Source organism: Microcebus murinus, chromosome 9, assembly GCF_040939455.1.
Source record: "Microcebus murinus isolate Inina chromosome 9, M.murinus_Inina_mat1.0, whole genome shotgun sequence".
NCBI lineage: Eukaryota > Metazoa > Chordata > Mammalia > Primates > Cheirogaleidae > Microcebus > Microcebus murinus.
The window spans coordinates 86180502-86201407 of NC_134112.1; the positions used below are offsets into that span (position 1 = coordinate 86180502).

At 39.0% G+C, this 20906-nt stretch overlaps 1 protein-coding gene across 13 annotated transcripts in view; it reads left to right on the top strand.

Annotated features, from left to right (window-relative positions):
- The window catches only part of CALD1 (caldesmon 1), a 202942-nt gene extending 186575 nt beyond the window's left edge, over nucleotides 1–16367 (top strand). For 5 of the 13 annotated variants that reach the window (XM_076006619.1, XM_076006618.1, XM_076006625.1 and 2 more), the window contains 7 exons: nucleotides 2350–2490; nucleotides 5899–5942; nucleotides 6042–6123; nucleotides 6881–7018; nucleotides 7439–7534; nucleotides 12732–12812; nucleotides 13968–16367. In XM_076006619.1, coding sequence (XP_075862734.1) covers nucleotides 2350–2490; nucleotides 5899–5942; nucleotides 6042–6123; nucleotides 6881–7018; nucleotides 7439–7534; nucleotides 12732–12812; nucleotides 13968–13976 — 591 coding nt within the window. In that variant the 3' untranslated portion in view covers nucleotides 13977–16367. The remainder of the gene's footprint in view (nucleotides 1–2349; nucleotides 2491–5898; nucleotides 5943–6041; nucleotides 6124–6880; nucleotides 7019–7438; nucleotides 7535–12731; nucleotides 12813–13967) is intronic. The other 8 variants (XM_076006627.1, XM_076006621.1, XM_076006626.1 and 5 more) reach the window with 3 other exon arrangements.
- Nucleotides 16368–20906: the final 4539 nt, after the last annotated feature.

Genomic DNA, 20906 nt, shown 5'->3' on the forward strand with positions numbered 1-20906 from the left:
ATGGAAGGTCGGCACATTAGTTATGAGAACTAAGTTACATGATAGTTATTTTCTAATATTTGAAGAGTTTTTACGGAGAGGATTTATTTAAATCGTTTTTGGTGTTTTTTTTCTAAAAGTGGGTTAGAATGGAAACAGTCAGGGAAGCATCTGCTTTCCGCCACATACCCAGGACCCCACACGGTGCCTCGCGGTGCAGGCAGGAGCTCCATCATTAGGAACAGATGAATTTGTCCCATCTTTTAAGACAGAACTAAAAACTACAGGTTTAAGTTACAAGGAGGGAAATTTTGGCTCAGCATATGAAAAAACATTGAACCAACTACAACTTACATTACTACAGTTTACAAAGTCCATTCTTTCCTTTCTTCCTGAGGCGCATTATGATTCTCATTTTAGGGGCAGAGAAACCAGGAATCAAATAGTTTGAGTGACTTGGTTGGAGACTCTTGACTACCGTGTTTCCCAGAAAATAAGACAGGGTCTTATATTTATTTTTCCTCAAGAAGACACCCTAGGGCTTATTTTCAGGGGGTGTGTTTTTTTTAAGTACAGTACAACAATCTACATTTATTCAAGTATAGTTAAGTCGCCTTCTTCTGGAACATCATCATAACTCTCCAAACCCCGAATTCCATCCTGAATTTCTTGCGACTCCATTTCCTTTAGAACCATTGGCCCCAATCTCTCCTGTCCAGCTATAGAGCTGTCATGGGGCAGATGAGAAGGGCTGTTCCTCTTCTTTACCGCTGCTCCATGAAATGCATGGGTTGTGCAGATACGCTGCGTAGCCACACCCGTCACTAGGTCTTATTTTCGGGGTAGGGCTTATATTGCGCAAATGCTTAGAAATCCTGCAAGGGCTTATTTTATGGGTAGGTCTTATTTTCGGGGAAACATGGTAGTCCATCATAGAATCAGTATTGGGACCCAGCTTTTACAACTCTGAGCTGAGAGCTTCTGGCAGTCATCTCCTGTCATTGAAAATATGCCAAGAAAGACTTCTGATGACTTTCTGACATGGATCTTATACAAAATTTCCCTGCACTTTATGTGGAAAATTTGGATATGTTATTGCACGGTAGCTCCAACTCCAACTTTCAATAAGACAGTGAACTTTGGTTGGAAAGTGATTGGGTTGATAGAGTTTTAGAGTCAGACATTCCTGGGTTTGTAGCCCAACTCTGACTCTTAACACGCTGAGCCTAGGAAGAGTTACTGGACTCCATGCCTGCTTTTCCATATCTGTAAAATGATATCTACTTTGAGGGATTGTTCTGATGATGAAATAGATCATTGTATTCACAGTGCCCGGCACATAATGGGAGCTCAGAAAGTGGTAGTTGCCATTATTGTCCTCATTGCTATTATTATTATTTAAGGGAAGAGTGTACCAGGGAAGGCAGAAGGAAAATCGTGAACTCTTAAAGCTACTATGTCAGACCTAGGAGATTATTTATTCTTCCAAGCACAGCATCCTTCTGCAGCATCCTCTGAAAGATGCACATCTAGTCTCTGCTTGAAAATATCCATTGAAAATGATCTCAACAGTTTTAAAAAAATACAAAAGCCTGCATAAATCTCTCAGAAAATCATTCATAGAGGGTGTGTCACTTGATCAGAGCTCCAAATATTTTGCCTGATGGAAAAGACAGGGCAGGGTATTTTAGGCCAGGAATGAAGGCACTGAGGGGTTAAAGAGCACATTGTACACATCCGTGATGTCACCGCTATGGTGCAGTATCCACATCATTGCAAGTGTGTCAAACCATCTAAAATAATCTATTCAGTTAAGGTTGGGGAAGGCAACCATAAAATCATCTCTTGTACATTTGGCCATATATTTATATATGTATATGTAGGGCCATAGATTTATATAAAGTTTCATGTACACTATCTCCTTTGTCTCCACTCTCCTAGGAAGTAAGTGGAAGGCAGACATATTCATTTTTCATACACAGAAATGAAGGCCGGTATTGAATAACTTACAGGATAGTGGTGATACTGACCACCCTTATGGAGATCATCACACCGAGCTTTTGTCTGAGCATTTTACATGTGCTTTCCCATTTAGCCCTCATGAAAGCCCTATGCAGTGGCTACTGTTGTTATCCCTGTTTTACAGTTGAAGAAACTGAGTCACAGAGCAGCTCAATAACACGGCCAAGGTTGCCCAGTCGGGAAGTGGCAGCGCCAGACTGCAGATGGCTGAGCCTCTGGTTAGACCTAGCAGGGGTGGTGTCCAGTCTAGGGCCCGAGTCCGCTGCCTCTCCGACCGTGCTCCAGCACTCTTCTCCGCAGTCCCGAAGCTGATACCGATGTCCCCGTTATTTGTCCTTTCTCTCGTAGGAAGAGAAGAGGAGACTAAAGGAAGAGATTGAAAGGCGAAGGGCAGAAGCTGCCGAGAAACGCCAGAAGATGCCAGAGGACGGCTTGGCGGATGACAAGAAGCCATTCAAGTGTTTCACTCCTAAAGGTTCATCTCTCAAGGTATCTTTTCCCCAGAACACCTTCTTATAATACCTCTATTATACTAGAAATTCTATTTTAGCCCCTTATTTAGTCGTTGATTATTCAGGACCTGTCCTCCACGTATCTCCTTGCTATCCTTCTGCGTTAGTCTGCTATGGCAAAATACCTTCCACTGGGTGATCTGTAAACAACAGCCATTTATTGCTCACAGCTCTGGAGGCTGGGAAGTCCCAGATCAAGGTGCCAGCAGATTTATCTTCTGATGAGAGCCCTCCTCGTGGCCTGCAGATGGCCTGCATGGCCTTCTCACTCTGTCCTCATGTGGTGGAAGTAGAGCAAGCGAGCTTTCTGGGGTCTCTTCTTGTACGAGTACTAATCCCACTGGATCATGATCTTGTGATCTCATTTAACCTTAATTATTTCTTTAGAGGGCCCATCTCCAAATGCAGCCATATTGGGGGTTAGGGTTTCAACATACGAATTTTAGAAGGGACATAATCCAATCCATAGTACTGTTTTTTTTGTTTTTGTTTTTGTTTTTTTTTTTGAGACAGAGTCTCACTCTGTTGCCCAGGCTAGAGTGAGTGCTGTGGCGTCAGCCTAGCTCACAGCAACCTCAAACTCCTGGGCTCAAGCAATCCTGCTGCCTCAGCCTCCCGAGTAGCTGGGACTACAGGCATGTGCCACCATGCCCAGATAATTTTTTCTATATATATTAGTTGGCCAATCAATTTCTTTTCTATTTATAGTAGAGACGGGGTCTCACTCTTGCTCAGGCTGGTTTCAAACTCCTGACCTCGAGCGATCCGCCCACCTCGGCTTCCCAGAGTGCTAGGATTACAGGCATGAGCCACCTCGCCCGGCCGATAGTACTGTTTTATTCATTGCTGTGTGTTAACTTTTTTAGAAGGTCCTCAATATATAATGTATTGGTTGGTGGGCAGGATTAACAGTAGGATGGACAGGTGGATAGATGGCAGTATTAAAAGTGTTCCTGCATTGCATGGTTCTAAGCTATTTCACCTTATTCACCTCAGAACTTTTTCTGCAAGGGTGGGTAAACTCACAACTAATAGAGGCGGTAAGCATTGTAGGGAGGAAGGGCACGCCTCAAATATGACTTTGCCATATTATGGCAAAGTCATAATATGTAACCAAACTGTTTATACCCCTGTTTATATCCTGAAATAAAAAATATATATACATATACTTCTCAGTTTATAATTAAAATCAGAAACATAACATTTATGTCAAAGACCTTTTATATCCCATAAACTCAGGGCTACCTATGGTACTTTTTAAGGAAGGGTTTACTTTTCTCTGTGTAAGAAATCATTTGGAAAGAATGAAGTGCCCTTATTATCATCTATAAAAGTGTTATTCCATTGATATGAGCAGCAAAGCATGTTCTCTAGAAACACTGTGGTATTTAGAAATTGTTCATGAATCTCAGGCCAGAACAGCTCAGAAAGAACCTCTCACATCTTGGAAGACTGTAGGAGTGTTATAAACTGAATATTTGTGTCCCCTCAAAATTCGTATGTTGGAAACCTAACCCTCAATGTGACCGCATTAGGAGGTGAGGCTTTTAGGAGGTAATTAGGTCATGAGGGTGGAACCCTTGTGAATGGGATTAGTGCCCTTCTATGAAGAGACACAGGAGCTTACTTGCTCCCCCTGTGCTCTCCACTGTGTGAGGACACAGCTAGAAGGTGACCATCTACAAACCAGGAAGAGGGCCTTCACCAGAACCCAGACACGCTGGCAACCTCATCTCAGACTTTCCAGCCTCCACAACTTTGAGAAATAATGTCTGTTATTTAAGCTCCCCAGTCTATGGTAATTTCTTACATTAGCCTGAACTGAGACCAGGGGACACTCAACCATACTAGCCTAGACTAACTGTAATCTGGTAGATTACAGATTGGCTGCCCTGAACAGGGAAGAAAATGAAACTGCTCAGCATGCATGTGTTTTGGCACATGCAGTCACGTGCAAAGAGGGTTTTACTACCGTGTTTTCCCGAAAATAAGGCAGGGTCTTATATTTATTTTTCCTCAAGAAGACACCCTAGGGCTTATTTTCAGGGTATGTGTTAATTTTTTTTAAGTACAGTACAACAATCTACATTTATTCAAATATAGTTAAGACGTCTTCTTCTGGAACATCATCATAACTCTCCAAACCCCGAATTCCATCCTGAACTTCTTGCAACTCTATTTCCTTTAGAACCGTTGGCCCCAATCTCTCATGTCGAGCAATAGAGCTCTCATGGGGCAGATGAGAAGGGCTGCTCGTCTTCTTTACCACTCTGCGACCAAATGCATGGGTTGTGCAGATACGCTGAGTAGCCACACCCATCACTAGGTCTTATTTTGGGGGTAGGGCTTACATTACGCAAATGCTTAGAAATCCCGCTAGGGCTTACTTTATGGGTAGTTCTTATTTTTGAGGAAACACGGCACTTGCTGACGTTGATAGGTGATGGCAGCATAGACTATTTCTAGCCTGGAGTTGGGTATCACACGGAGTCAACAAATATTTGCTGACTTATTGTCACATCTAAATTTAAGTGATAGAGTTTTAGTAAAATATAATGTTTGATTTAGCAGCTTTAGTTATATCAAAAAGAAGTTCGTAGCTTAAAAAAAATATTAATCCATCAAAAACCACAGAACTGCCTGTTTAGCGTATAGCCATCACAGTTTCTCTGGGCTTGTTTCTTCATTTCCCATTTGAGCTAAAAGGGGCTTCCTGGGAAACTTCAGCCACTGCTGGTGAGCCGTGCCCCATCCTCATTCCACCCCCACATCTTTTCCATTTCAGGGCAAATTAAGATCAATAATAGGCTTGAATCATCGCTATCAAGTTAGTAAATCAGGCTAAGAAATAAGAGACTAGTTCACATTTCCTGGTTATCATTCTTGAAATTCAATCCTGTTGCATACCAGATAGAGAGTTAAAACATTGCGGGAAAATTTTGTTAATCAAGTAGCATGGTATGTCTATAGTCATCATCTGTCCCAGAGGGTAACTAGATATATTTTTGAAAAAATTATTGTGTTAGTCTTAAATTTTTTTAAATTATCTTAAATTTTCTTTAATTACTTTGCCCCTGGTTTATATTATTTCAGAGGCATTTTTGTTCCGCATCAATGTGGTCATTAATTTGCCTCCAAAACTTTATATTTCTCCATGCATTTTTTTCTATCCTCTTGCCAATCCTACCTTCATCCCTCAAATCTCCCTATCAGAGACCATAAGGTTCCTCTCTAGCAGAACTGCTGTGCACACTACCCTAATAACCTTACACGCTCTTTGGTGTTTCCATTCACCAGATTTGGGGATGACAGGGGCGTGAGCTGAGAGACACTGTTTTATAAGCTTAAAATACTGACTGGGTTTATTTTCTTTTTCAATTCCTAGATAGAAGAGCGAGCAGAATTTTTGAATAAGTCTGCACAGAAAAGGTAAATATGGTTGATGGTTCAATTGAGAATAATCAGCTATCGTATGTCCGGGAAGATTCTCTCCCATATTTTTATGTTTGCATGTATGTGTCTGTTTAGCAGTGGTGTCAAATCAACTCACCAAGCAGCAGTAGTCTCCAAGATTGACAGCAGACTGGAGCAGTACACCAGCGCCATTGAGGTGAGAACCGCCCTCATCGTTATGGTCCCATCGCACGGAAATAGGCTCTGACTGCACAGAAAATCATAAAAGCACATGGGACAAGAATCAAGTCCCGTAGCTACAGTAGTGTTACAACATTAGTGATGCTTTATTACACTTTGAACTAGTTAAAGAGAAGTGCAGTAATAAATGATAGAAGAGTTTTAAACAAATTATTGTTTACTACCTTTAGCCTGAATATGCTTTAATGAAGCAGCTATTCTTTTAATAAATGGGATTATTGGTATTTAACAATATTATTTATGTGTTCACAAGTATATCTTTAATACCCTTAATTCCTTATAAAATGGGTTCCCATATGTGGTTTAAATAGGTTCCTTACAATCTTGCTTAATCCTCTTTTGTTTACAAAACCTTTTATTATCAAACAAGTCGTAGTATAGAGTAATACAAAAGATGTTAGCCAACCTGAGTTTAATTCTCAAGAAGTGTCTGTTGAAGAAAGAAAGTAGAATATCACCTTAGCAATAAATTTAAGTTGATATTTTTCTTGGTGTCCCAACAAAAAGCATATTTCATTTTTGAAAAGTCCTCTGGTCCAGCTCTTACGGTTTATTTTGAGGGCTGCGTGTCATCAGAATGCAGTTTCGTAACAGAAATTATGACTCCCATTTTTGGTGGGTGAACTTTTTCATGTTGAGGGAGACAAGCTCGCTATAATTTTTTGAGGACAAACGTCTCAGCACCAATCCTAAAAATAATCCACACATTTCAGGGAACGAAAACTGCAAAACCCCCGAAGCCAGCAGCGTCGGATCTTCCCGTCCCCGCGGAGGGGGTGCGTAACATCAAGAGCATGTGGGAGAAAGGCAACGTGTTCTCATCCCCCACCGCAGCCGGCACTCCAAACAAGGTGAGCCTGCGATGTTTGTCTTTTAATTGTACAGGGGTAGATTTCTTTTTTTATTTTTTTATTTTCTATTAGGAATCAAACTAAGTTTATAATAAAAGCAGCGAAGAAGGTGCAGTTTGTACTTTGTTTTGCAATGACCACAAAAGCAAGCTCAGCGAGAATGTGTGCATGTGGCTGCACTATGTACCCTGCTCTGGCCACTGTACTCCAAAGTGCCCAAGGTTAGCTGTCAACCTTGGGGTGGGCATGGGGCGAGGTGCAGGGGTAAGAAAACCAGACAACATGCTCTTTAAATATCAAGTCTAAAGTTGATGGCCATGTGAAGTGATGCGTAATAGTATTTTGAGGTTGCTTTGATGATTCCTTCCCAGGTAAAGTTGACTTTTTTCTTGAATATTTTGGATGGTTGACTCTTTATAGGAAACTGCCGGCCTGAAAGTAGGGGTTTCCAGCCGCATCAATGAATGGCTAACTAAAACCCCGGATGGAAACAAGTCACCGGCTCCCAAACCTTCTGTAAGTAGCTTCAGGTTTTTGTGAGTTCCTTTGATCTCTCGGCTTCCAGTAGCAGAGGAAAACAGTTGGTCCGTTTACTTAGGAAAGACAGTGCTCCTGTTCTTTGTTGTCACTGAATGACAGACAAGGAGGTGTTCACGTTTAGAACAGTCCTGAGCATCATACCGCAATTACCCAGAGGGTAGAATGGAACCAAATAATCACCTCTCCACCCTAACTGAGAGGAGTTAGCCAGTTCAAATTTAGACCCTTTACTATTCTTCTTTAGCTTCTAGTCTATAAATTATGCATAGGAATTTCAAAATGAAAGGTCAAATTATTTTGGCTACTTCTTTGTCAAGAGCACCCCTAGACTTATTCCCAAAAGAATGTGTATCTTGGCCCTGTGTTCTAATTTGCCTAATCTCTATAACTTGGCACAAAAATACAGTTCTTGGGTAGTTGTTGAATAATTGCTATAATTTTGTTGCAGCACCTCCAGAGAAAGTCATAAAACTGGAAACTAGAAAAACTGGTTATGAATGCTGTTTTTGAAAATCTAAAATTTTCTTATTTATTAGGTGTAGCTATATTATTTAAAAAAATTTCTTTTAACCTTTTCATTGAATTACAATAACTGCCTTGCATTTATTGCTATAATAAAACACCTCATTATGCTCCCCACTGTATACTGCTGAGCTTTCTCTGTTAAGTTAGCTTTTATGGACTTTTTGGTGCCCAAGGTAGCTAAGAGTCAACTGTCATAACCCTACATCCTAGAGGAAGAAAGAAAAACTTTCCAAATCCCAGGCTTTTGTGCTGTTGAGCCACAACAGCATTTAATTCCATCCATTGGCTCCATATGTAATTTCCAAAATCGCCAAATTTTGTCGCTTTCCAATTTGAAAAGAAAAAAGATCCAGTAACTTGGGAGTCTGAGGTGGGTAGGATTGTTTGAGCCCAGGAGTTGGATGCCAGCCTGGGCAACACAGTAAGACACTGTCTCTAAAAAAAAATTAAGTAAATAAAAATTAAAAAGAAAAAAGAAGAAATGGAAATGTTTGCACATTCTTCTTGGGTGCAACTCCTTGAGCCATTTAATTAATGTTCAGCCTGAGATTCTTTGCATAAGGGCTCACAGGAGGCATAAACTAATATAAACCAAATTTGCAATTGAAAAATCTTTATATTTGAAAAAAAAAAAAAAAAACCTTTTTCCCTCTCTCAGTAGCTATAAGAAAGGGATCTATAAAAGGAGGCAAGGGACCATACCTAAATGTATGTGCTCTGTAGTGCCTCAAGTTTCCCCAGCACCTATGGTGACATAAAGAGTAGCAATTATTTAAAAAACAAAAAAAATACAGCAACAACAAAACATGGTAATTTATGTAAGTTTTCTGGTTCCAGACTAGTGATGATCAACCTTTTTGAGTTATGGACCCCTGGGAGAAGATAATCAAATCTAAGGACCTTTTCCCCAACAACATGCACAAAAGACAAGTTCAAGGAGTTCAGGGACCCATCGAAGAACTCTCAAGATAGCAAGGATAAGGAGAAAAAGATGTATTTTACTCTTTGACGAGTATGGCACATTGCTAGAGGATGATAATTTTTTCATGTTTATAATATTTGAATCTATTTTATTTCTGTACCAGGTTATACTTATAAATTTGGTCCAGGACTCCCCCCTACTCTTTTGTCGGTGCTTTACTGATTAGCTTTCCACCATCTGTATGTCATCTCAATGGGAAGGTTATAAAGATTAAATTCAGTTTTTATTATAGCAGGTATAACTGTTTCAAGGTTTCTACCCAAAAATAAATAAATAAATAAATAAAACATATTCGGGGGTTATTGACAGCTTCCTAAAAATGGCAGGCGATACAGGTATTACAGAGAAATTACAAAATCATTGCCTGCTTTACCTGCTATTTAGTAAGTGATTTGCTAGACCACCCCCTAGAGGGTGGAGAGGAAAAGGAAAGAAGAATGTGACACTTAGTATAGATTTTAGTGATCTCTGTCTTCCCATGGGATTTTTGTCAACTAGTCTGGCTTCTGGAATGAGAACCAACAATATGAAATTGATGTTGTAAATACAACACTAGTTTGAGTATACTTACTAAGCAACTTGAAGGTTCGTGTACCCTCCAGTGGTAGTAGTAACTTATATTTTCGAGCCAGGCCCATGGCAAAGTGTGGTAGCAACTTGGGAGTCTGCACAGAATGGTGGGAGGGTAGTTCACAGATACTGCGAGTTCAGCAGAAAAGAGGTGAAGTTTCAGCGATGCAGAAAGGGCTGGAAGGATCCTGCAGGTGCATAAAGGTTGGCAGGAAAGAAGTTGAATCCAGGGAAAGCAGCGTGGAAAGTCATATCAAACAAGGATCCTAGGTCTTGTCCACAGGGTCTCACACTGGTGGGAGATCTGCAGCTAAGATCTGGGTAGCCTGGCCCTCACCGCTGTGCTTTATTTTCCTTTTTTAAATTATAGCTTGAACACATTTTTGAGGAATGGAGGCAGGCACCCTTGAATTGCTATTTTCCTCTTTTCCTTATTTTCTTACACCAAGCCTCTTCAGGCACTTGCGTTTCCAGTTTGGCCCTTCACCGCAGTAATCTGAGTTTGACACCCTTGAGACTCTGGCCAGGCTGACCCGGAGCCCAGGATGTCAAAGGTTTGCCTAAAGACAACAGAAAATAGGACTCCCTCACCACCACCCCCCAAAATGTCTAATTTTGGACCAGAGACAATTTATTGTCAGTCCTTTGCTTATAAGCCTTGATAGGGATGGGTGGAGGAGAAAGCTTAGGTTTGTGTTTGCAGATGTATGGCATGTGGCTGCTAAGATGAAATCAGTATAGCTATAATATATCAATTAAAAAATGTTTTAAATAAAATTCTAAAACTCATGGGGAAGTTCATTCGACAAAATGGTTCTCACCCAGAAAAACCCCAAGAAGAAAAAGAGTAATTCATAGGATTAAAGAGTTGAGTTCTAGAACTCACCCCTTTACCAGTAGTTATGTAATGATTTTAATATATGCTAAGAAGTAAAAATGCTCAAAATAGTTGGTCACATCAATATTATTTGGGGGTCCCTGAAAATTAATTTATTCAGAATTAAACATTACTCTATACCAGATTCCTGCTGGAACATCTGTTGCACATTTGTGGGTTGAATTTACAGGACTTCAGTGCAACTTTGTAACTGGAATTCAGTTCCGAGTATGTCTATTTTAGCTGGTTTGTCTATTCTTTGTGTCTAATCTGCATGTTGTACAGCAATTAAAAAGCTAATTTGTCTTTCTTTTTGTTTAAAAAAACCCCAACAATGTCTTTCTTAGCTGACTTCTGTTCTTCACTCTTTGGTCTCTGGTTGATTGGAAACCTGCTTCTCCTGCCTTCATTTCTCCCTCTTCTTCCGGAGTGGTTCTTTGTCTAAAATGTAGTCTGGTCAGGTAATTCCATTTATATTTCCCCTTTGATTTTAAAATGCCAGCTTACAATTTGGATGTTAATATTTTCTTAAGAACTCTTTAAACTCTTTAAGTGATCTCTTAAGATTCATCGGCAGGATTTATGGGAAATGCAATCCATTTTTTTTAGGTAGAAGAACATGCATGTGAAAGAAAAATATTTGTCTCATATGAATCAAATAAATAAAGCCATAATAGCCACTTTCCAGAGCTTCCATCATCATGGTCCTAATTATAGTTTCCAAAATTTTAAAACAGTCTTCCAGACAACTTGGCAGCTTCTACCTACACTGGCAAATGTAGTGGAATTCTTCAAAAATAATCTGATTTGTTGCTTAATGGTTCCAAGTTAAATAGGTGTAACTCTCTAATAGAATATCAGGAATTCTTGCCACAGAGGAAATCCAGAAACTCAGTAAGATTAAGGCAACTCTGAAATGCTTCACATGGTACCATTTAACTGTGCATTTTCAGTGTTGAGATCTCAATACTATCTATCAGAAATATGTCCATTCAGATTGGTGTCCATGGATAAATGCAATTGCTATTAGTTTTGCCTTCTTCGTGAGAAAAGGGTTTGCCAAAATAAGCATTACTATTTCAGTAAAACACATTTATTTTCTGCAAACTGCCTTTTGCCAAGTACTAATATAAGCAAATGCTGGAAGAAAAGTAACTTGAAACAGAAATTTGGATCCTTATCCAAACGAAATTAATTATGAGGTAGTAAATAAAGGCTCAAAGCTATATAACTGTTATCCATCATATTTTTAGTGTTTCCTGCCCAAGATTTCCACATGTTCTTACATACATCATCGACTGTCAGTTCCTCTTATGGGTTCAATTTGGGATAAATGTTTATATTTGTGGGGCTAGGTTCTACTGATCCACTTCTGAATTACTCACTTGCTGCTCAGGAAACACAAAATGATTTTAGGGTGACGAAAGTACAGTTAGAAAAGTGACTTAGTTGGAGATATGCAGAAGCAGACCCTGACACAGTGATCCCAATGCAAGTAATTTACTTGGGAGGCGAAGAAAACACTACAGGGAGTGAGATGGGGAGAAGAAGGCAGCCGATGAAGAATGTTATTAAGCATATCAATACATGAGCAGTTAATATGAAAATTCAATCCCACGGGGTAAATCCTGGAAGCCACTGTCGAACACATCCTTCAGAGTTATCCTACCTGAGGCATGAGCGAGCCACAGAAACATTATTGCACCAATACTCAGCACTCAGCAATTTGAGGACTGCTCCTGGGAATGTTAACTCTTGGGACTTCCAGCCTGCCTCCATGGGTAGGGTACCAAAAGAAAGTTAATCTGCAAGCGGGGAAATGCTTATCAAACCCCACATGAATTATTTTTAAATAACCTATGCTTTATTCACTTCCAAGAGCACAGAAAGCTAAAAATAGGCTACATTATGGTAAATATGCTTATATTCCAATTTTACTGATCAATAAACAGTAAATTCCTGGTGAAGGACGAGGACCCCAATACTGTAGTTCCAGCCCATTCTCTTATTGTCAGACAATAAAGACAATTGTCTGTATAAAATTGAACAACAGCTGATGATCCTTTCAATTCCATCCATTTCGGATCACTGGGGTAAAGTGTATTCAACAACAAATTGATTCGGTTAAACAGAAAAGCCACAAATGTGGCAGTTTATTTAGACCTGGCCAGAAAATATAAACAGCCACATATCTATTTTTTCTGCTTTCTCTTCTTTAGGACTTGAGGCCAGGAGATGTATCCAGCAAGCGGAACCTCTGGGAAAAGCAGTCTGTGGATAAAGTCACTTCTCCCACTAAGGTAATCTACTGGGAGATTTTTTTTCCTGGTGGATCCTGCAATGAAATATCCCAGGGTCAGATGAGAATTATCACTGACCCACAGATCGTTGCCTGCATGCCCATCAATTTCTAAAAGACCTGTGTACAGCACAGTGAAAGGAAAAGTTCGCAGAGCCTTGCCATTATAGGCCTGTCAGTCATACAACATAAATAGCCCTTCTGGGGCTATTTTCCTTCTGGAAAATATTTCTCTTAGCCAGAGCTCTAGAAAGTAGAGCAAAGACGATCTGGAATGGTAGGACTCAGAGAACAGCATTCACATACCATATAATGTCAGTGGTACTCTCTGGAATTGTACAACAGGGTGGTATGTACAAGGTAGAAGGGTGACAGAGTGAGTTTTCACACACACCACCCCCTCCTCCCTGGTCTACACCACTAAACTCTTTCTACACTAGTAATAATAATATAGACATAAAGCTGAGTTTATGAGATAGCAGATTAGGTAGCTCCTTTGCTCCAAAATGGCAAACTCACTACTTGTCATTCAGTCATTCCTTTGAAATGAAAATACATAACACATTTGAAAATCAAATTCAGAACACTTTAATATTTGTTAATACCTAAGCAAGGACTTTTAGCAGCTAGCTGAAATGTAGAGGAAAATGGTTTAAGAGTAGGATGATGGGTCAGGCAAGTCCCATGAACAGGGGTGGAAGAAAAGAGGGAAAAAACAGAGATTGCTAAGTAAACAATGAAAAAATAGGAAAAAAACTAAAGATAAACATATCCTACTTTACTGTTGTGTATTGATGTGTCCATGTATGCCTGTCTTGGAATACATATTATAGATATGTGGCCCTTACAGTGGAGTTTTAAAAAAAACAAAAAAAAAACCTTACTTGACTCTGAATGCCTTGAGTAAGGCCAAAGGTCAAGGTAGGAAAAGGGAACATAAAGGAAAGAGGAAGGAAAAGGGAAGTGAAAAAACCAACAGAAGAAAGGGTAGAATAAAAGATCACATTTGAATAGAATGCCAACAATAATCCTCTCTTTCATAAATTCCTGCCATGCAATTATTCCTTTTTTTTTTTTTTTCCTTCTACTTCTTCTTCTGACAAAATCTCCTGGCTGAAATACTATAGGCTAGGGATTTAAAGTTCTCTTCTCTTAGCAGGTTTGAGACAGTTCCAGAAAGAACCCAAGCTCAAGACGCCGGACCAGCTCAGTTGTAGAGGCCTAATTTGCTCTGTTTTATATTTATGTCAATTTACTAAAGTGGGTTCATTTTGTTTTGTTTTATTTTTCAATATCCCAGTAAACCCATGTATATTATCACTATATTTAATAATCACAGTCTAGAGATGTTCATGATAAAAGTACTGCCTTTGCACAGGAGCCTGTTTCTAAAGAAACCCATGCTGTGAAATAGAGACTTTTCTACTGATCATCATAACTCTATGTCTGAACAGTGATACCAACCACATCAGAAGTCAGTAAGAAGAGATTTGAGTTTAAAATTGCCTGCAGAATGTGTGCAGTATCTAGAAAAATGAACCGTAGTTTTTGTTTTTTTTAAATACAGAAGTCATATTGTTTCTGCACTTTATAATAAAGCATGGAAGAAATTATCTTAGTAGGCAATTGTAACACTTTCTGAAAGTAACCCATTTCAGATTTGATATACTGCAATAATGATTGTCTGTTGTTTTTTTTTTTTAAGAAAAAAGAAGATGTACTGTTAAGGTATTACTTTTTTTCATGCTAAATTAGATTATAATGTTAGTTGACAGTGGTACTGATTTTTTTTTAGGTTGGTTGCTTTGTGGATTTCTTTGGTAGTGATCGTAGCCTGAACCACATTTTAGATAACCTGATTATGTATGTATGTGCATACACATATACAAACACACTAATGGTAGAACGCTTTTTTAGGTGCTAGATTATTATATTTAGTAGTATGTCCTTGTAACTAGCCAATATCACAGCTTTTTAAAAATTAAAAATCACAATATTATATTAATATTTCATGTTTGCCAATAGAAACATGGCAGATAGGTATTGATATGTTTTCAATGCCTGATGACCTGTAAGAAAAAAGTATTGAAAAAAAGAGAGTTAAGAGGTGTCAAAATGAGTTGAAATTTTCTATAAGACATAGTATTTAGTTTATAGTTAAAGGCAATCTTGAAGTCCAACATGAATTTTGTTAACTGTACCATCAAGCTGAAAGCCTGCTTATTTGTAATAATAAAGTTCACAATAGGTTGGCCTAACTGATATCTAAGTTCTCTTCCGTCTCTAAACTTTAAAGACAAGAATTTTAGTGACAGTATTGTACAAACTGAAATTTCATTTATGGGTCTAAACAAAGACTGACTTCGGCAAATGCCTAGAAGCAGAGTAGTAAAGTGAACCAAATCTGGTATTTAGGAGCCATGGTAGTACTTTCATCTTTATATACTCTGAAAATTTTTTTTAAATTAAACTTTACTACCTGATTGAGTCATTGGTACTTGTCATATGTTGATAATGTGTTGAAATCTCAAAAATATATGTAACTTTTGCCCATTTTACTGTTCCCAAGTCTTTATTGACTCACCATTTTTACACATACAACCCAGATCTTATTGTAGCCTGTAAGTCTTTATTCTTCACAGTAGATGATAAAAGAGTACTCCAGTGGCAGAATGTACTCTTGGCAGAATGTTCTAGTATAGACACATACATAGAGTATAGTTATATAAACTTATACCTCAGTTGACTTCATAAAATTGTCTTAGTCTCAATTCCTACCGCACTGAGGAAGTCCCCTGAATAACTGTTTTCTTATCTATGATATTTCCCCAGAAGAGCTAGCCAAGGCAGGGCTGGCGTGAGGAGTGATCATTGCCTCACAAAGTCTATTGTCTTTATAAATCACTAAAGAGTAGCCAGATCCTCTAGCTTTTAGCAAACCTGGACCAAAGAAAGGAAAGCCACCAAGATGGTAAAAGTCATCTACTCATCACAGAGTAGACATGCACGAGACTACAATAAACTTAACTAGATTTTACAATAGAAGTGCCGTGTTTAGCATTGACTCCCATCATTGGCGTGAAATAGATCAAAGTTTAAGATTACAGTGCATTGTTGCACTTTTGAAGAAGAGCTTCTCCTGATCGCTATTATATATTTTTCTAAAAAGCCAAAAGTTGAGAAGAGAGTGTATCAATCCTGACTTTTATTCCAGTATTTGGATGGAATAAGTTTTAGGGTGGAATTTTATTCAGTTTGGATTTACTCTTTTGAAAATTAAATTCCTTGTTTACTTGTTCTATTACCGTTGTCTGTTATCTTTAAGAGGTAAAACTGCAAGCTGACTCGCATGTTTGTGAATCTGCCATTCCTAAAAATTTTATAAACACTTGATACGTTTCACTGATAATTGATCGCTGCAATAAAAATATATCATGAAAACGCATCCACAATAAATGGAATTCCTCCAAATGTCTTCACTTCACTTATTTTTATGTACTATATTGATTGCAAGAGGTATGTCTATTGTAATAAAGATGATGGCATAGCAAACCTATATTTCAGATTCAGTCTTTTTAAAGAAGAAAAGCAATTTTTATATCTTTAAATGCTTCTTATTACAGATAATTTTCTAAATAAAATATTGAAAATTGTTCTCATGTGGACAACGGACCAAACATGTATAGAAAAGGTTGAAAAGAGGGAGTTAAAAAATTCTTCAAAAAAACTATCAAATGTCCCTTCATCTCCCTCTCATTGCCAGTGTTATCAAACATCAGCTCTCACTCCTAATATGGACAGTACTGTTTTCCTCAAGGTACTGTCTCTTATAGTGGAAACTTCCATTTAATATATACCATTCATTTGTAGAATAGTTACTACTTGCAAGGCACTGACGATTACATTTGAATCCAAAGATATTTTTTCATAGTAATTTTGCATATCTATGTAGAACTAATTGGTCTAAAATCTGAGGTTCTCATAAAGGTTTCAAGTTATGGGTCCAGAGCTCCCGAACAGTCCCCTCAATCCTGCTCATAAGATTGACACAATTAAGTTACTAAAAAAAATAATTAGTATTTTTACCTCTACATCTTAACAAGAAGGGTGATAAGTGTAGACAATAAGGTAGCTGTCATCTAAATTAAGCAACAAAAAAATAAATCTGTAGTACTAGTCCCAAACTGGTAAGATTAAGGGTGAATGAAAATTAATTTTACAAAATGCATATTCAGGATATGCACTTGAAAACATAATAGTCTCTCGCATGATGTGGAAACAGGTCTGTGTGGTAGGATTTTTTCCTACCCTTGCTTGCATGTATGCTCCAAGTAGGATAAAGGATAAGAAAAAAGATCTCACAATCTTAAAGGTGTGTTCTTCCACAGGACTTAGATGACTAACAAAGTCCTGATTTGAGCGCAGTGTCCATTTGTGTCAAGTTTATGAATAATTTCCAAACATTCTATATCCTACTGATTTTTTTTCTTTTGTTCTGTTACTGAGAAAGGAATGTGAAACATCTCCCACTGTTGTTATGGATTTGTCTACTTCTTGTAATTCTGTTAATTTAACTTTCCATATATTAAGGTGATGTTTTAAGTGCATAAAGATCTAGAATCATTATATCTTCCTAGTAAATTGAATGTTTTATCATTATGAAGTGGCCCTCTATTTGCAGCAAAGATTTGTCCCTTAACCCTTTGCACTCGGATGTCGAGTGTGACTCGACACAGTTAGCATCAGTAGCAGCTCATATTTTGAGCCACACTTGACACGTAGTTTCACCATGGGGGCAAGGGGGATTTTTGTCTATTTTTCCAGTATCTTTTCTTGTTTTCATTAGCATGAAAGGACAAGTAAAATGTAAATGCAGAGATGGTACACTAACTTCCAGGGGTAGATTATTATCCACTAACTTAGAGCAACGTTTAGATGGAAAGCTCCATATAATCACACCTCACCCTAACAAAAAAACACAAAGATTGTGTTGTTTGTTCTAACAGAAAAATCAAAGGAGGAAGAAGAGAGACGATTTATATTTGCGAAACATGTGAATGTAAACCAGGTCTTCATGTGGGTGAAGGTTTCAAAAAATATCACACCATGAAAAATTATAGAGATTAAAATTACTCTTTGAATGTATCAATAATTTGAAATATAAAAAAATCCAAATAAATAAGTTTGTATGAAAAGAAACTCCAGTTTTTTATTCTACTGCAGTGCTTTGTAAAATCTGAGGTATTTAAAAAATTAAATCCTGAGTAGAATAAAGAAATCGAGAAAAAAGCAAGCGAGTGCAAAGGCTTAAAGTTTTTCTTTTTTCTATTCTTATTATTGCTACAGTGGCTTGTTTTTTTGGTTAGGACTTGCATCATATAACTTTTTCTATCCCATAACCTTCAACTTTTGTATATCCTTTAGTTTAGATGTGTGTCTTTTAAAAAAAAATATATGGTTTGGGTTTGGGTTTTAATCCAGTCTGATTATCTTTAAGTTTTAACTGGAGTGCTTTCATAATCACTGGTATTTCTGCATTTCAATAGCATCCTAGCCACGTGCATGCTAAGTATTCTAGTTCCGGAGTCCACATTCTTAATCCTTTGTGCCAGTGGTTCTCAAAATTTATGGTGCATCAATCACCTGGAGTGCTTGTTAAAAGACAGATGGCCCCACTCCATTTTCTGATTCAGGAGGTTTGGAGTAGAGCCTGAGAATTTGCATTTCTCACATGATGCTAATGCTGCTGGTCCCACTGTCCAGACTTAGGAAACCACTGCCCTATGCCATGAGGAGAATGGTGACTCCCACCTGCCCCTTCATGTTTTATGAGTGACACCTAAGTGCTCACATCTTTACTTGTTATTCATTCATTTAATCTTCACAACAACCCTACTTAATAGGTACTACTGTATTATCCCCGCTTTACAGGTAAATACATAGAAGCACAGAGAATTTTAAAACTTGCTCACAGTTATACAGCTATTAACTTTCCTTTTTTTTTTTTTTTTTTTTTAAGAATACCTCTTGGAAACTGACATCTCTCTTGACCACCAGTCCTGTATTTCTAACTATACTTGCTGGGTATGTTCACCCAAATCACTCCGGAAGATACATGATCTGTGCTCATGTTTTTCCTTACCTGAGCAGCCCTATTTCTTTCTCTTCCTAAATTCATTGAAACTAAGTTTGAGTCCCACCTCACCTAAAAAGACCCAGCACACATACTTGTTGGAACCTTCAGTTTTGTTCAGTCATTTAGCACACGTGTAGTGAGCACCTGCTACATCATCGTGAACATTAGGCACTGAACTGGGCTATCAGAATGCAAAGGGGAAGTTCAGGCCTTTCCCTCCAAAGGCCCAGAAACTATTAGAAAAGACCAGATATTGACCTTACTGTTTGGCGAGTCCTAAACAGAGATTCACATCAAGAGTTACAGATGCACAGCAAAAGAGTAGCCAACTCAAAATGGGTCCTGCCTGTTCAACCAGAGAGTGCTTTCCTCGCTGGCAATAGCCAGATCATACACCTCCTTGTACCCTTGGTTCTTAGCACTGTACCTTTTACATACTAAACACTCAGCATTTTTTTAGAATTGATCATTCCTTATAGATATTTACTAATGGCCTGCAAATGTCAGTGCAAGTTAGGGGCTAGAAATGCGAAGATTAAATAAGACCAAGTTCCTGCCCTGAAGGGGGTTTGAAGTTAAACAGCAGGGGACAGATATGAATAGACTAAGAGCAATAAAGTGTTAACTGATGCTATGACAAGGGTAGGTAAAGTGGCATAACAAGGAGAGTTGTCTAAAGAAATATAAGAGGGATCGTTCTGGGCGCAGGTGGCCAGCCCCTAAGCAGCCTGACCCGGGGGCATTAACTTGGCTTAGTCCAAGGTCTTAAGTTATTTAGCTTTAATGCCTGAAAAGCTTCACTTGGTTGGCATCCAGTGAAGGGATCTATTCTTTCTTTCATGGCTGTGCCAGTAAATGAACAAGCTCAGAAGACCAATCTAGCCCTGTCAAGTCAGAATGCCAGTGCATTCGTTTGCAATGAGAAATTGCCCTCATTAGAATCCTGGGTTCCCATGAGCAGCATGTTATTTTCCTGTGGACTAAGGGGCTGCTTCTAAGAGAAGGAGCTTCCAAGAGAATCACTCTGTTCCCTTTGTTCCACTCTGTTTCACTCTGTTCCCTCTGAAGGAAAGGCTGGCATTTTGCTCCCTGTTGGGCGTCTGCCTGGCCAGGAGTTGGCTGGTTTGTCTCTCTGCTTCCTGAGCACACAGGAAAGGGAAGTGAACAAAGCCAGCCAGGCAGGAGAGCCTCTGCCAGTGCTGAGAAGACAGATCTGGCACATGCCACCAGTCCTAGAGCTGGACCTGAAGGTGACACTGGGGAGTCTATAGTCACACGGGAATCGCCACAGCAAGGTGAGTAGGCGCCCAGGTCTCAGAGGGGTATGGTATCAACGCCACCAACTGCAGGTGAACTGGTCAAATGATAACAACAGTTAAAATTCACTGGACCTTTACCATGTTCCAAGCACTGTTCTAAGCACTTTCCATGTCATTCGCTCATCTAATCTTCACAACAACGCTATAAGATACGGCACTACTGTATTATCCCCACGGCACAGGTAAATACATTGAAACACAGAGAAGTCTCAAAATGCCTATGATCATACAGCTGTTAGGTGGCAGAATATCTGGCCCAGGCAGTCAGCTCCTGAGCCTACACTTCTAACCACTATTGCCTGCCATCTGTCACAAGAGATTATTGCCTAGGAGTGCACCTTGAAGAAAGCCCCTTGTCAGGGGGCAGGTGGAAGCCACTGCTCTCCCCATAAAGTCCATAGACAAAACAAGAAGAGCACTGGAGACCAGCCATATGGACTGTAACCTGGCCCAGTTAAGGAGACCTTTCCCCTTGTGGCTCCCCAGGCCTGCTCACCCTAACACAGCAAAGAACTAGAACCTAGAGGGAACAAGAGATGAATGTAAATGGCAAAACACCAACCTCCCTCCCATCTCCCAAGCCACCAGAGCTAGGGACACAGCTAGGGTGCCCTGGGAAATGGGAAGAAAGAGCGCTTTG